General features: G+C 55.3%; 2 protein-coding genes and 1 long non-coding RNA gene across 14 annotated transcripts in view; 1 reads left to right on the top strand and 2 right to left on the bottom strand.

Annotated features, from left to right (window-relative positions):
- CLEC20A (C-type lectin domain containing 20A) overlaps positions 1–5,918 on the bottom strand; it is a 28,350-nt gene extending 22,432 nt beyond the window's left edge. For 2 of the 10 annotated variants that reach the window (XM_089336825.1, XM_089336822.1), the window contains exon 1: positions 4,823–4,993. Coding sequence is in view for 1 of the 10 variants with exons in the window: in XM_089336826.1 (XP_089192952.1) it covers positions 5,799–5,826 (28 nt within the window). In the remaining 9 variants the exon portion in view is untranslated. The other 8 variants (XM_089336830.1, XM_089336832.1, XM_089336831.1 and 5 more) reach the window with 6 other exon arrangements.
- On the top strand, positions 1,920–11,823 carry TEX35 (testis expressed 35). Of its 2 annotated transcripts, XM_089336833.1 has the most exons (8): positions 1,920–1,958; positions 2,601–2,654; positions 3,222–3,287; positions 4,544–4,600; positions 5,196–5,255; positions 10,591–10,655; positions 10,849–11,038; positions 11,692–11,802. In XM_089336833.1, the coding sequence occupies exons 1-8, from the start codon at positions 1,920–1,922 to the stop codon at positions 11,800–11,802; spliced, it is 642 nt and encodes a 213-aa protein (XP_089192959.1). The 2 variants fall into 2 exon arrangements, with proteins under 2 accessions (XP_089192959.1, XP_008262034.5); XM_008263812.5 differs by lacking the exons at positions 1,920–1,958; positions 2,601–2,654; positions 3,222–3,287; positions 4,544–4,600 and adding an exon at positions 11,398–11,441 and having other exon boundaries at positions 5,118–5,255; positions 11,692–11,823.
- On the bottom strand, positions 6,233–11,874 carry LOC149125278 (uncharacterized). 2 transcript variants are annotated; one of them, XR_016236917.1, is made up of 3 exons: positions 11,758–11,874; positions 11,202–11,418; positions 6,233–6,537 (listed from the first exon to the last, which is right to left on the bottom strand). It is a non-coding gene; the product is annotated as an uncharacterized LOC149125278 (long non-coding RNA). The 2 variants fall into 2 exon arrangements; XR_016236918.1 differs by lacking the exon at positions 6,233–6,537 and adding an exon at positions 6,790–6,955.
- Between the last annotated feature and the right edge of the window lie 3,292 nt (positions 11,875–15,166).

Below are 15,166 nucleotides of genomic sequence, written 5' to 3' on the forward strand. Positions count from 1 at the left end.
ATGTCTGCAACGGCCAGGACTGGGTCAGGCTGAAGCCAGGCACGTGGGGCTCCAGCTGGGTCTCCCGTGTGGGTGGAAGGACCCAAGTACTTGGGCCATCTTCCATTGCTTTCTTAAGCACGTTAGCAGGGAGCTGGGTTGGAAGTGGAGCAGCTGGGCCTCGTACAAGCGCTCATATGGGTGCTGGCGTTACAAGCAGTGACTTAACTCACTGCACTGCATCACTGGCCCACGTCATGGTTTTTTAGAGGTGTGAGGGTGCAAGGAAGGGATCCTTTGCACTTAATAATTAATTAGATGCACAGAAATTAGCACTGTATTGAGAGGATTCAGCAAACAACTATGGCTTGCTCTCGACTGTGAGTGCAATGAGTTGTCTTTCCCAAGACAGAAACCTTCATGGTGCCACTCAGAGGATGGGGTCATGTACGCCCCTTCCTCAGCTTCAAGTCCAAGCCCAGGGCCCTAGAGGGTTCCTCTCCAAGTGTGCATCTGTCACGTGGCCCAGGAGCACCCCAGAGCCATGTGTTTGGAGGAACAGGAGGAGGAGTTGGTAGGCTGCTGGCAACAAGAGGGAAAAGGGCAGGGGTGGGGTGGGCTTGCGAGTTCGGCCCCAGAGGAAGTCCCCCTGCCCTGGCTCCGGGAAGACAGGCCCCAGCAGGTGCAGGAGGTGGCAGGTGAATGAAGGCTATTGCAGGTGTGGGCACGCACCTCCCTCCAGCTCCTGCACCCCCTGCCTCACCCCGTGCTGCTGCTCTCAGAACGCCCAGCTTGGCCTTGCCTGGGGCCACCACTCACTGAGAGGACAGAGAAGCAGGACGAGAATGCTCCAGTGACCGGGGGAAGTGGTGAGGCTCAAAGCCCCCAACCCGGACGCTCTGACTGCTGTGGGTGCCAGGACCTCCGGCTGTCACTATGCACAGATGACACTGACCCATACGGTGGCCTGTTCTTTGGTATTCGCCCCTCCCCCACCACACCCCACCGGCTTCTCACCTTTAGCACTGTCTGGATGCTGCCTCCTGCTCCACCCTTTCCCAGGATGATAGAAGAACCAGGAGAAGGACGGAGGAGCAGAACCATCCCCTGGGGCCAGTGTTGTGGCACAAAGGGTCAAGCTGCTGCTTGCACTGCCAATATCCCATAGGGGCACTGGTTCGAGTCCCGGCTGCTCCCCTTACAATCCAGTTCCCTAATGCACCTGAGAAAGTACAAGATGGACCAAGTGCTTGGGCCCCTCGAAGAGGCTCCTCGCTCCTGGCTTTGGCCTGGTCCAGCCCTGGCTTTTGTAACCATTTGGGGAGTGCACCAGTGGATAAAGATCTTACCTTCTCTCTCTGCCTCTCTCTCTCTCTTTCCCCAAACAGTCCCCCTTTCAAATAAATAAAGAAATCTTTTTTTAAAGAAGAAAGGAATCACCTCCCCTAGAGACAGATGCGCCACACCCCCACACAGCAGCATAGAGGAATGGGGGGTGGGGTGAGCCTACACTGAGCCTGGGCACATCAGGCGAGAGGGAGGGAGCGCAGCACAGGCCTTGTGGGAGGGAGGGGAAGTGGCCGGCCTCAGCAGGCGGTCAGTCCTGTGGCAGGAGGAACTCTGATTCTCCCAAGCCGGGCCTTGTGTCCTAGTGGTGACAGCCTCAGCGGTGAGGGCCACGGCCCCCCAGCCAGGCAGACCTTCCAGGCAAGCTCCTGAGGGGCCCTCGTGACTTCACTGCCCAGCCCAGCCCCTCGGTCCAGTGGCCACGGCACCTGGGCCAGATGTGGGTCCTGGCCATTGTGACCTCAGCTGTTCCGTGCACAAAGAGGCGGTCAGCCTGCCCTCACCCGGGCCTGTAAGTTGCATAGGACAGTGGCCTGGCCCGGGGCCCTTGTGGGGAGGTCGGGAAGTTGAAGAACACGCTGGCCTCCTCCATCATGGCGGCCAAGAGGGCAGAATTGAAGAAAACAAGCCCGGTAAAGGAGGACCATGGCTGGGCACTGCGGGGCCTCCTTGCACTCCCACTGTGCGGCGCTGGGGCGGGGGGATGCAGAGGCTGCTGCCGGGGGCCCTCGGCTTCTCTCCCCTGCTCTGAGCACAGGGTGGCCTCTGCCTGCCGTGGGTGTGGGGCTCCCTGGCCTTGGGAAGGGAAGAAAGAGGCCTTGGCCGGCTGCCTCTGGGGACAAGGAGCACTGTCCCGTCCCCCACGCCCGCACCAGGCCCACGTCTAGCCAGCAGCTCGAGGGCTCCGGGCACCCTTCCTAGAGGAATCCACTCATCAGCTGTTTTACAAATGAGGAAATCCAGGCTCAGCGGGCTAAGTAACCGGCCAGGCGGTAAAGGGGTCGGGCTGAGATGAGAAGCGCGTCTCGGCTGTGCATGCAGCCTGGGCTCCTCCTTGACGTGCCATGCGCACCCGGGCACCTCCAGCAGGGAGCAGGCCTGTGCTCGCGAGTAGAGGACTCTGGGACGAGCCTGGCACAGTCCTGGGTCACGTGAGCCGGCGCACCTGGCCAGGGCCAGGGTTGGGTGGGGTCCCCCGCAAGGCCCATTGCCGACTCCCCGCTTCCGCCCAACCTGACATGGACCAGCTGAATCCCAGCCTCCTCTCTCCACAGAGCAAGAACTACAAGGCAGTTTGCCTAGAATTGAAACCAGAGCCGACCAAAATAAGAAGCTTTTCTGAGGCCATGCCAGCAGCCAGGCCTGAGATCCGTGGGGAGGTGACTTGGAGTCAGGGGTCATTCGCTGTTCCTGGTGGCCAAGACCTGTCCCAGGTGCTGAGGGACGCAGGGAGAGAGGCCGGCTCTCTTGGTTCTAGTGGCATCTCATGCCAGTAACCGATAAGATACACAACTAAGCCAGGAGAACTGGGTACTGTGGCCTGCCACACGAGAATCCCACTGGGGAGGCGTGGCTGGGTGGCTGAGCGAGGACCTCACCGGATCTGAGAGCTGGCCAGGCCAAGGCCGAGGCGGGACTTCCAGGCAAGGGAAGCAGCAGGCACAGAGGCCCTCAGCGGGCGTGAACCTGGCTCTTCAAGGGGCCGAATGAGCCGAGACCTGCCCGGTGGGAGGGGCAGGATGGGTCCCCCCTGCACAGGCAGGCCCTCAGCCTTCACCTCCACCCCCCGGCCCTTGGGGAGGGATGGCAACTCAGTGCCACCCTCCCGCCTCTGCGATCCCAACCCCCCACCTGCAGTCCCCAATATTCTGTGACTCTGTTTCCGTCTGCAGAGGTACGATTACAAAGGAGTGAAGCAGGAGGGGCCGTTTGCCAAGACAGGCGTGACGCGGGAGCTGAAGGTGGGCAAGCGAGCCTGGGCGGAGGGGCCGTGGGTCAGGGCACGGCTGATTCCCCAGTGTCGCCACTGCACCACCGCTGTCTCCTTTCCTCTGCCCTCCTCCGTCTACGTCTCGGGGGGTAACTAGGAGTCTGTGGGGGGCTGGTTCCAGGACTGCATGGCTGCACATGCCAGGTCCCCCACAGAGAACAGCACAGCCTTTGCGTGGGCTCGCCTCCCAGCCCCCCCCACGCTCCCCATCATCTCAGCATTACCCATGATCCCTATACAACATCAATGCTACCGCAGTGGCTGTGACACTACATTGTTCAGGGACTAATGACAAGGAAAAAAATCTATGGAAACATACGCATATTTACATATAAAGTATACATAGGATCTTCCAAAGTTTACGGAAAGCATATTTTGAAAAAAGTATGCATTTCAAAAGGTTTTTTTACATAAAAATAAGAACTTATATATATATGTGTGTGTACATATGCAAATATATGTATATACTTTGAGAGTCAGAGACACAGAATTCCTATTTGCTGGCTCACTCAAATGTCCGCAACAGCAGGGGCTGGGCCAGGCGGAAGCCAGGAGCCCAGAGCCCAGTCCGGGTCTCTCACATGGACGGCAGGGACCCAAGCACTCGAGCCATCACCCACGGCCTCCCAGGGTGCCCATCAGCAGGGAGCTGGAGTCAGCAGCGAGCCAGGGGTGGAACTCCGAGTAGGACACGGGCGTCTGAACCGCTAGGCTGAACGCCAGCCCCCAAACTTAGCTTTTTCTATGAACGGCTGGAGGTGCCCTCGCGTGTGCACGCATTTTCTGAACCATAGGAGAGTAAAGTTTCTTAAAGCAAGGCCATTCTCCCACATCTGCACGACACAACGGTCCACGTCGGGGAACCCACAGCAAGCACCAGGCTGCAGCCCTCAGTCCCCTCTCATCCGCTGAGCCGCTACAGCAAACGCAAGCCTGCCCTGCTCGGCGGGCGCAGGTCCCACGGCGCCTCCCTCGCTCCCTCTCTGCTCTCTCTCCAACCTCTGCTCCGGGGACACCGGCATGTCTGAGGACGCCCCTCCCCCGGGTCTCCCCGATACCTCCTGGGACTAGAGTCTGGCAGGCCTGGCTAGGGCCGGCTGGCGCCCCTTCCCCGCGGTCCCACCCGTCCCCCTCTCCCCAACGCAAGTCTCCCCTGCCCCCACGGGGCAACGGCCCAGCACCTCGTCTTCCGCCCTCACACTCCCCCTTCCCCGTTTACCTCCTCAGAATGAACTCAGGGAGGTGAGGGAAGAACTCAAGGAGAAAATGGAGGAGATAAAACAGGTACCGGGACCGAAAGGGGCCGCGTAGCACTAACTCAGATCAGCGAGGGGCAGCAAAGGCAGGCCGAGGGCCGCCAGCCAGCTCAGCCCCGGGGCCTGGCCGCGGGGGCAGTGACGTCTCCCCCGTGGGCCGCGGAGGCCCAGGTCGGGGCGACACAGCCCACGGAGGGGCTGACCTGGACCTTAGGGTATGGACAGACTCGGGTGTCAGGGGCCGAGTCACCTCCGCTGAGCCGTGTGCAGCGCAAGAACTCCCCTCCGGGTTCTGAGAGGCAATGGCCTACAGGAGCAACCAAGCAAGCAGGTGTAAATGAAGCCCCCTCGCCTTGCTACATCCGGGCCTATGCCGCGCAGAGGCTGCCGGGAGGCGACCCGGTGGCGCAGCGGCGCATGCGCCCTAGGCCCTCCAGGCCTCCCCGGTTGTGGGGGTGGGGTGGGGGAGAAAGTGGCTGCAGCTGGTCATCCTTAGTCCATTCCAGACGAGCAGCTGAGGGCTTTTGCTTGCAGTATCCCTAAGACGCCACAGTGACTGTCCTTTTGCTCGCAGTATCCCCAAGACGCCACAGTGACTGTCCTGTGCCCTGCTTTCTCCTTAGATAAAGGACATAATGGACAAGGACTTTGATAAACTTCATGAATTCGTGGAAATTATGAAGGTGAGCGTTCACTGCGTGCCTTCCGTGGTAGGCTGGCGTGCTGGAAACCAAGACACCAGACCCGCCCTCCCGGTGCGCACACTCGCGTGGGAGCCCCACGTGGCCAGGAGCAGCCCTAAGCTAACAGTCCACTGTCCGTTAATTGCGAATTTAGAGTCGCGCGCACGCCGTGGGCGCGCATTGCAGCCGCCGGAGATGCTTAGAGAGAAATGAGTCTTAGGTTCAGCCTGCAGGAGCAGCGCAGCGTAAGCCTAACCGAATCCTCTGAGAGTCCTTTAACTGGGGAAAAATCACCAAAAACAATCACAGAATCATCTAGATTCTAAAGCTGTGGCTCAGAGACCCTGGTGTATTTCAGAGTCACCCAGAACGCTAAGAGAAAGTCAGCAGCACCCAGACGCATGGTCATCTGGGGCTTAAGGCCTCGTAGTGTGGTCAGGTTCCCCAGCGAAAGTTTGAGAACCAGTGATGCAGACACAGCATCAGGCAAAAGCGACTACACCTGCAAATTTTTCAAGAGCTGTAAGGGGGCACTAGACTTACCAGGCATTAAAATCCGTAATGAAGTCATGGCTGCCAAGCCCGGGGATAAACAGACAAGTGAAGGAAGTGGGATGACCCTCCGCAGCCCCTCTGCCACCTGTGAGGGTTTGATCGATCCATGTACCCAGACTCCTGCCCGCAGAGAAGGAACGAGAATCTCCAGGGAGGGGCAGAGATTCTGAAACTCCCTGAGGATTCTGGTGTTGCCCTTGCGTAGAGACCAGGCCCTGCACACTGCAGAAGAGTGACTGCCCCTGCTGCGTGTTGGAGTCACTCCGAGTGATTTGACCTCCTGCACCCAGGCTGCACCCCATAACAGTTACATCGGAAACTTTCGAGATGAGGTCCGGGCACCAGTAGTTTTTAAAGGTTTCCCAGGCAAGGTGGAGACTCATAGACCTATACAATTTGAAATATAATAAAGGAGATTTTAAAAGATTTTTTTATTTGAGAGAGTTACAGACAGAGAGAGACAAAGAGAAAGATCTTCTATCCACTGGTTCACTCCCCAAATGGCTGCAATAGCCAGAGCTGGGCCTATCCAAAGCCAGGAGCCAGGGCTTCTTTCAGGTCTCCCACACGGTTGCAGGGGTCCAAGCACTTGGGCCATCTTCCACTGCTTTCCCAGGCCATAGGTAGAGAGCTGGATCAGAAGTGGAGCAGGCAGGACACGCACGAACTGGCGCCCATGTGGGAAGCCAGAGCTGCAGGCGGAGGCTTAGCCTGCTACACCACAGTGCTGGCCCAGATAAAGGAGAGGAGAAGGATTACATAATAATATAAGAATATTGCTTGACTACATGATGAAAAAACTGTGTTAACACTGCCAACTGAAATATTCTATAAAGTGAATTTAAATACCGAAAACCAACAAAATCAACAAGCAAATACATAACTGGATGTTCTGAATACAAATACAAAGGAAATATTGATTGACATTTTAAAAAAAGATTTATTTCTTTATTTGAAAGGCAGAGTGACAGAGGGGGCAGACAGAGATCATCCGCTGCTGGTTCACTCCCCAAATTCTTGCAAAAGCCAGGGGTGGGCCAGATTGAAGCCAAGAGCCACGAACTCCATCTGGGTCCCCCTGTGGGGAGCAGGGGCCCAAGGACTTGGCCATCTTCCCTTGCTTTCCCAGGCACATTAGCAGGGAGCTGGATGGGACAAGCACCGTAGCCAGGACTTGAACTCAGCACTGTGATATGAGGTGCAGGCATCCCACGCAGCAGCTTAACAAACTGGACCACAAGACCCCCCCAACTATATAAAATTTTTAAGACATTATGAACTCCCCCCCCCAAAAAAAGAAATTATGGCAGAAAAGCGCATAGGCAGAATCACAAAACAAACACCAGTTTGGGGGAAATATTTGTGCCCCAAGTATGATAGGCATAGACAAAAGGTTTTTATGATAGGCATAGATGAAAGGTTTTTATCCATAACACACAGTGTTCACACAAATAAACAAGATTCAGACAGGAAAACAGACAAGGGCATGAACAAACAGCCCACGGAACAGGGTATAACTAAACATATTTGAAAGTTTCTACCTCATGGACAATCCAATGCATGTAAATGAGTAATAGATCATTGTTGCATTGAAATAAGCAAATATTTAATTTATGACACTTGGAGAACAGGGAATGCTATTCTGAACAGAGTGCAAATCTGTACAAAACTGGGATGCCACTAGACAACTGGTGTGAAACATATCCTAGATTCCTCAGTTACCAGGTCCACTTCTCAGAATTCAAGCTAGGAGAAAGGAGCTTCATCCGGGTATCCCATGTAAGTGCAGGGGTCCAAGGACTTGAGCCATCATCCACCACTCTCTCAGGCACACCAGCAGGGAGCTGGATTGGAAGTGGAGCAGCTGGGACTTGAACTGGCGCCCATACGGGATACAGGCGCTGCAGGCGGCAGCTTTACCCACTACGCTACAACACCAGCTCCTAGGTTGTTGTTGTTGTTTTTAACGAATAAGTAAATGCATAGAAAAAAAGACTCGAGAAAAATATACCAAAAGGGTTGGTAGCAGTAGCAGTTATTTCTGGGTGAGACGGTTAATTTTTTCATATTCTTATGTATCACCTAAACTTTCTCCAGAGGGCTTGCATTATTCTGTGTTAAAATGCAAACAGCATAGGGGTTTTGTCAGAGGTAGCTCTGGGTCTGGAGAGGAACAAAGGAGGCTATTTCAGGCCAGGGACAGCAGAGCCCAGGATGGATGTGTGGTGTTTTGTAGTCAGCAGGGAGATCAGCCGTGGAGTGGGACCGCTTGGGGAACTGTGAGGAACACAACTGAATGGGCACAAAGGCAGCGGGGAAGGCAGGCGAGCTGAGGCTCGGTTCTGTAGAGGAAGAGGCCCCTCGAGACCCTGCATCCAAAAACAGGCTGCGAGCAGCCCTTGCGAAAGCGCGCTGGGCAGCTGTTAGCCAGGGAGCAGGTGAGCACCGCCTGGCAGTGAGGAAACCAGACAGGAGGCTGAGCGCTCTCAAGGTGAAAAGAGCCGAAGCAGGTGCGGGCAAAGGAGGGCAGACGCCCTGGAAGGACAGCAGCTGTCCTTGGCGAGGGGCTGAGTATGGACTGCAGGCAGCCTCCGTGAGACGTCACGTTCCAGTGTGGATGATTGCCCAAAGGCGTGCCGACGACCAGGAGCGCTGGGAAACAGAGCCGGCTCCGAAGGGAGGCTGAGCCGGAGTGACAGTGAGATGTGTGAGGAGATGGGCATGTTGACCTTGATGTTTTCAGCCCAGGAGACATTTTGACTTCAAGGTTATTTTGATTCTATGAATACAGCTATTTTTATTCAAAATGTGTACTGGGCAGGTGCTGAAGCAGAGCAGGTTATGCTGCCACGTGGGATACCCACCAGAGTCCCACCTCCAAGTCCCATCCAGCTCCCTGCGAATGCACCTGGGAGGCAGAGAACAATGGTCCAAGTACCTGGGCCCCTGCCATCCACTGGGAGGCCTGAATGGAGTTCCTGCTGCTGGCTTTGGCCTGGCCTAGGCATTTGGGAAATGAACTCACTCTCTTTCTCCATCACTCAAACAAATAAATAGAAATTTTAAAAAAATTTTTTGTACTAGCTTTTTTTTTTTTTTTTAATTTGAGAGGTAGAGTTATAGACAGTGAGAGGGAGAGACAGAGAGAAAGGTCTTCCTTCCGTTGGTTCACTCCCCTAAATGGCCACAATGGCCAGAGCTGTGCCGATCTGAAGCCAGGAGCCAGGTGCTTCTTCCCGGTCTCCCATGCGGTGCAGGGGCCCAAGCACTTGGGAGGATTAACTTGCGCCACGGTGCCGGCCCCAATACTAACATTTAAAAATGCTTTTTAAGAAGATATTTTCCTAAACCATTTCTAATCATACAGGATAATTCCTTGATCAGATTTCTATAGCAGATCAATTAAACTGTTAACAAATTTTTAACTTTTTTTAAGGTTTATTTATTTATTTGAAAGGCAGAGTCACAGAGAGACAGAGGGAGATCTTCCATCTGCTGTTGAGCCAGGCACTGCACCTGGGTTTCCTACATGGTGACAGAGACCCAGGCACTTGGGCCATCTTCCTCTGCTTTCCCAGGGGCATTAGCAGGGAGCTGGATCAGAAGCAGAGCATCTAGGACTCAAAGCTGCACTCTGATATGGGATGCCAGCATTGCAAATGGCAGCCTAAACTGTTGCCCCAGAAACCGGCCCCACCTCTTTCCTTTTTTATAAAAATTTTCATTGGAGTAAATTGTTTTCATTTCTACCCTGCAATGATTCGTTCAGATCTTTTCTGTTCCATAATAAGAAGGGTGAGTGACAGCTTGTGCTGTCCTAGAATTTTTTTTTTTTCATGCTTGCTATTTCTATACAATTTTCCTAGGTCAAATTTTAGAGATCTAAATTTTGCTAAGAAGATTTTATGAATCTTTCAGTTCTTAGTGTATGGTCAATGTTGTGTGCCGCTTGAGCTACTGTTGGTTCTGTTCTGTGTTGACCATTTCTGACAGGCATTGGGTTAAAGATGGAGCCATCACAGACATAGGGCCTGGGTAGTTGGCAGGGGTCAAAATCCTGGGGTCAGAGTGTCATTGGGGTTACAAGATGTGTTTTCATGGTTCTGCCATTTTGTAGGCCTCTAATCAAGGAAATTTGTGGGTTTCATCCCACATGTGATGTCTAGCAGAACAGGCCCTGGCTTCTGACACCTGGACCCTTTGGGCAAGACACCAAATAACTGCCTGTGTTTTGGTCTCATCACGGACTGGGGGAAGGGGAGGGGAGAATGGGTACGTGTTACGGATGCCCCACTAGCCACCTCACCCTAGCCGAGCGAGGATTCTAGGGAAGTGAGACGCAGAGTGGTTTGCAGAGAGAGGTGAGAGAAAGGAGTTTCAAGAGCCCTTCGAAGGGTGGGCATTTGATGCAGCAGATGAGATGCCGCTTGGGATGCCCACATTCCATACGAGAGTGCCTGGGTTCAAGTCCTGACTCCGCTTCTGATTCCAGCTTCCTGCTAATGTTCACCCTGGGAGGCAGCAGGTGATGGCTCAAGTACGTGGGTCCCTGCTGCCCATGTGGGAGACCCAGATTGCATTCTGGGCTTCTGCCTGGCCCAGCACGGGCTGTTGCAGTCCTTTGGGGATGGAACCAGCAGTTGGAAGATCTCTCTCTCTCAGCAGTTGGATGCTCTCTCTTTCTCCCTTGTCTCTTGGCCTTTCAAGTGCATAAATATATAAATAAAAACTTTAAAAGCTGTTCAGTAGGAAGATTCTAGTTTCGAACTGTCTCTTGAAGGAGATGCAGAAAGATATGGATGAGAAGATGGACATTTTGATAAACATCCAGAAGAACAACAAGCTGTGAGTGTCTCCACCCACCCCGGCACTCCCACCCCCTCCCCAGAAGCCCCCAGGGTTCACAGGATGCCTGGGCTCTTCACGGAGCTGTCCTGGCTCCTCCTGCCCCTGTGGCTTGGAGTCAAGGTCTCCCTCGGCCACCGTAGTGCAGGTAGAAATGGTCTTCCCCACTCTCTGCCCCTCCCTGGCCCCCCAGTCCCCTTCGACGAGGACTCAAGGAGCAGCAAGACCCCGGGCTGGTGGGAAAGAGTGACGCAGACCCCCAGCTCCGGCTCAAGAAACCCGAAGGAGCCGATGGAACATCGCTGGCTCTCCACAAGACCACAGCACCCCAGAAACCAAAGAAGGACCTGCTGACTTCCCTCCACCAGTGTAGGAGCTGCTGTGTAAGTGGAGCCCCGGCCAGCCCCAGCCCCGCGCTCCGCCCGTCTCCCGGTCCCTCCCGGCTGCCCAGAGCTCTCACTGTCAAGGGCTGCCGTCACTGCTGCTGGCCCCCGGATGCCGCCCCACCTCCCCACCCACCACCCCCAGCCTGGAGCCCTCTCTTACCTGCCTTGCCTTCCAGGCCTGTGGCTCTTCCTAAGCCATGACCATGTAGGACTTGACCCTGGCCATGCCCGCTCCCAAGCCCCAGAGTTATCCGTCCTCTCGTATGGCAAGGCCTGATGAGGTGCCCAGCAGGCTGGCCATCTCGGACCAGGGGAAAAACGATTTTTCTTCCTTCTGCCATTTCTGTCCTCTGCAGGAGGGATGTCTGTTGTGTGCCCTAAAGACCAACCACAATCAGGGGTAGGTAGATCCAGCCGAGAAGTGCTGGGCCTCAACCGGGTGCCTTGTGACCCCAGCGGGAGTGTTACTGCCCCCTCCCCCGCCCCGTGGGTGTGCAGGGCCTAGCACCGTGTGCGTCAGCAGAGGCCTCGGCGTCAGGAAGGAGCCTAAGGCTGCTGCCCAGGGTGGGGGCTCCGGCGGCGGGGCGGGGGCACCACCACCGCTGACCCGACCTTGACCTCAGCCTCCCGCCTTTCTCCCCACCTACCAGAAAACATCCACGCCAGGCCTGGGCACCTTTTTCACCCTTGGCATCTGGAGCTGCCTTCTGATTTACCTGTACCTCAGCCTCAGCGAGACGGAGCAGGTGCTTCCGACCTAGTGCAGCCGCAGGACCTCCCAGCAGCTCCGTCCATCCTCCCCGCTCCTTGAGCTGCACAGAGAGAGGGTTTGCTGCCCTCTCCAGTTCCAGCCCCGCCCAGGCCTCCACCCCAGATTAAAGGTCTTCACAGAAAGCCCAGAAGGACCTCACTGTTTGCAATGCCAGCCCAAAACGCGGGGGTGCAGACTTGAGCTTTTTGGGTTCTAACTCAGCGTGTTCAGACCCTTACCCCGCTTGCTGATTCCCGATGGATTCGTGGGAAATTTCACAGCAAGCCACCTAGAAGCCGCCTCCTCCGCTACACCTCCTTCCATCCTGCCTGCTTCTATAAAGGTCCCAGTCCCAGCACAGGGAAGCCCCCTGGAGATGTTACATGATCACTGGTGTGTGTGGTCTTGGGCGAGACCCCCGCTGCCCTGCCCATCCGCTCCCTGGGCCATCTCAGCCCCTGCACTGCACGTGGGGGCGGGGCGAGACCCCCGCTGCCCTGCCCACCTGCTCCCTGGGCCATCTCAGCCCCTGCACTGCACGTGGGGCGGGGCAAGACCCCCGCTGCCCTGCCCACCTGCTCCCTGGGCCATCTCAGCCCCTGCACTGCACGTGGGATGAGGTGAGACCCCCGCTGCCCTGCCCACCCGCTCCCTGGGCCATCAGCCCCTGCACTGCACATGAGATGAGGTGAGACCCCCGCTGCCCTGCCCACCTGCTCCCTGGGCCATCTCAGCCCCTGCACTGCACGTGGGGCGGGGCGAGACCCCCGCTGCCGTGCCCACCTGCTCCCTGGGCCATCTCAGCCCCTGCACTGCACATGGGATGAGGTGAGACCCCCGCTGCCCTGCCCACCTGCTCCCTGGGCCATCTCAGCCCCTGCACTGCACATGGGATGAGGTGAGACCCCCGCTGCCCTGCCCACCTGCTCCCTGGGCCATCTCAGCCCCTGCACTGCACATGGGATGAGGTGAGACCCCCGCTGCCCTGCCCACCTGCTCCCTGGGCCATCTCAGCCCCTGCACTGCACGTGGGATGAGGTGACTCCCATTGCCCTGCCCACCCGCTCTCTGTGCCATCAGCCCCTGCAGGACACGTGGGGCGGACCAGGCAGCATTGCGGTGCCAGGAACCCTCTGGCCTCGGAGCTGAGCAGTGCTGCCCAGCCTGCGGTCTGATGACCAAGCATGACCCAGGCTGCTGCTGCTCATGGGAGCTCGGTGGTCATCTTGGGCCCTGGGGACGCCCCCTCTCCTCAGCTCTGAAAGATTTCTTCTCCCTCTCTCTGCCCCAGAAGGAAAAACATCCCTTCAGAGGCCTTAGGTCTTTTTTGAGAGTCCTTTTGTTTCATGACCTTGCCAGCTGTGGCCTGGTTCTCAGGCTTCCGTTTGCTGGAGGAGGCACACGTGGGATCCCATATTTTCTTTCCCATCAGCCCTTTCCTGTTTCCTGTTTGTTTAATTGGCTGCTTCTAATGGCAAGTGGTGAAGTTCTTAATGGCTACATAGTAATGAGCCACACATTTGGCGCTTCATACACATATTTTAAAAACAAACCAAAGCACAGTGTAAGTCTTGCCTTCAAGAAATGTAGGGCTTTAAGGAGAGATGATAAACTCGCACGTAAAAATTGGGGCCTGGGGCCGGTGCTGTGGCAGAGTGGGTAAAGCCGCTGCCTGCAGTGCCAGCATCCCATATGGGCACTGGTTCATGTCCTGGCTGCTCCACTTCTGGTCCAGCTCTCTGCTGTAGCCTGGGAAAGCAATGGAAGATTGCCCAAGTCCTTGGGCCCCTGCACCCACATGGGAGACCTAGAAGAAGCTCCTGGCTCCTGGCTTCGGATTGGTGCAGCTCCAGCCTTTGTGGCCAACTGAGGAGTGAACCAGCGGATGGAAGACCTCTCTCTCTCTCTTTCTCTGCCTCTCCTCTCTCTGTGTGTGACTCTGACTTTCAAATAAATAAATCTTAAAAAAAAAAATTGGGGGCCTTGGGCTGGTTCCGTGGTATACTGAGCTAAGCCTCCACCTGCAGCACCGGCATTCCTTATGGGCGCCAGTTCGAGTCCTGGCTGCTCCTCTGATCCAGCTCTCTGCGATTGCCTGGGAAAGCAGTAGAAGATGGCCCAAGTCCTTGGGCCCCTGCACCCACGAGGGAGACCTAGAAGAAGCTCCTGGCTCCTGGCTTCGATCAGCTCAGCTCCGGCCGTTGCGGCCATCTGGGGAGTGAACCAGCAGGTGAAAGACCTCTCCCTTTCTCTGTAACTCTACCTTTCAAATAATCTTAAAAAAAAAAAATCGGGGTCATATAGAAGTAAGGACAGTGATCACGAGCACTGATGAGAGCAGGCGTGGATCAGGAGCTGGAACACCAGAAAGGTGGACAAAGACTGTGTTAGTTTCTTGTTGCTGCTGAAACAGATTGCCACAAATGTAGCAGCTCCAGACAACCCCACATGGATCCAGAGTGGGTCTCTGGGGGCTGAAACTGGTGTGGTTCTGGCCGCAGCCTTGCAGAGGCTCTGGAGGGGAATCTGACTTGGCTTTCCCAGCTGCCCCTGCTACTGGGCTCTTGGCCTGCCACCCCCCCCCCTTCAAAGCCAGCCACGGCCCACCGCGCCCATTGCACGCTGCCGCATCACTCGCCCAGTGGCTCTTCTGCCTCCTATTACAGGGCCCTTCTGATTATTCTGTGTTCACCTGGATAGTCCAGAATATTTTCAAGTTACTCATCAGCCACCTTGCTGCCCCCTGCCATGTGACATTACCCATTCACAGATGTAGGGAGTTAGAGCAGAGACATCTGGGGGTCCCTGCAGCTGACCACCAAGTCTCCAAGCCCCTGGGAACGCTGCTCCGCTCAGTCCTGGGCTGGGGGGAGAGCTGGTTCTAAACCAGCCTCACATTCTTGGATGCTCCCTCATTCCGTCTCTGTCTCTCTCTCACTGTCTATAACTCTACCTTGTCAAATAAATTAATAATAAATAAATAAACAAGTGGCCAAGTTTTGAGTAGCTTGTTATATAACACTGGACAGTGCCTATTTCCTATCCATTTTTTAAAAAGACTTTAAAGACCAAGGCACACAGTGTATGGTTATGCAGGTGTGTGCAGCTTGGTGAATTCTCTATAGCAGACATCACTAACATCACTGCCGAATGCTGCCTGTGCTTCTTCCCCATCCACGCCAGCTACCCACCCAGATGACCGCAGTTCCAGTCTCTATGTATCACTTTGCCTGTTTTTGACCTTGACATAAATGGAAACACACAGTTATATTTTTTGCTCAAAATTATGTCTGTGCAATTCATGCAAATCATGTGTCTATAGCAAGAGTTCATTACTTTTTAAATCCTACCAAGTTTCCGTTTTATGAATATAC

The sequence above is a fragment of the Oryctolagus cuniculus genome, chromosome 7 (assembly GCF_051225735.1).
Source record: "Oryctolagus cuniculus isolate XC-2025 breed Fujian yellow rabbit chromosome 7, ASM5122573v1, whole genome shotgun sequence".
Taxonomy (NCBI): domain Eukaryota; kingdom Metazoa; phylum Chordata; class Mammalia; order Lagomorpha; family Leporidae; genus Oryctolagus; species Oryctolagus cuniculus.

Excerpts from the sequence above, each read along its gene's own strand:
- TEX35 (XM_089336833.1), top strand. The coding sequence starts at position 1,920 with ATGGCGGCCAAGAGGGCAGAATTGAAGAAAACAAGCCCG. Across the intron at positions 1,959-2,600 it reads AATTGAAGAAAACAAGCCCG|AGCAAGAACTACAAGGCAGT; the intron begins GTAAAGGAGGAC and ends CTCTCTCCACAG. Across the intron at positions 11,039-11,691 it reads ACCAGTGTAGGAGCTGCTGT|AAAACATCCACGCCAGGCCT; the intron begins GTAAGTGGAGCC and ends CCCACCTACCAG.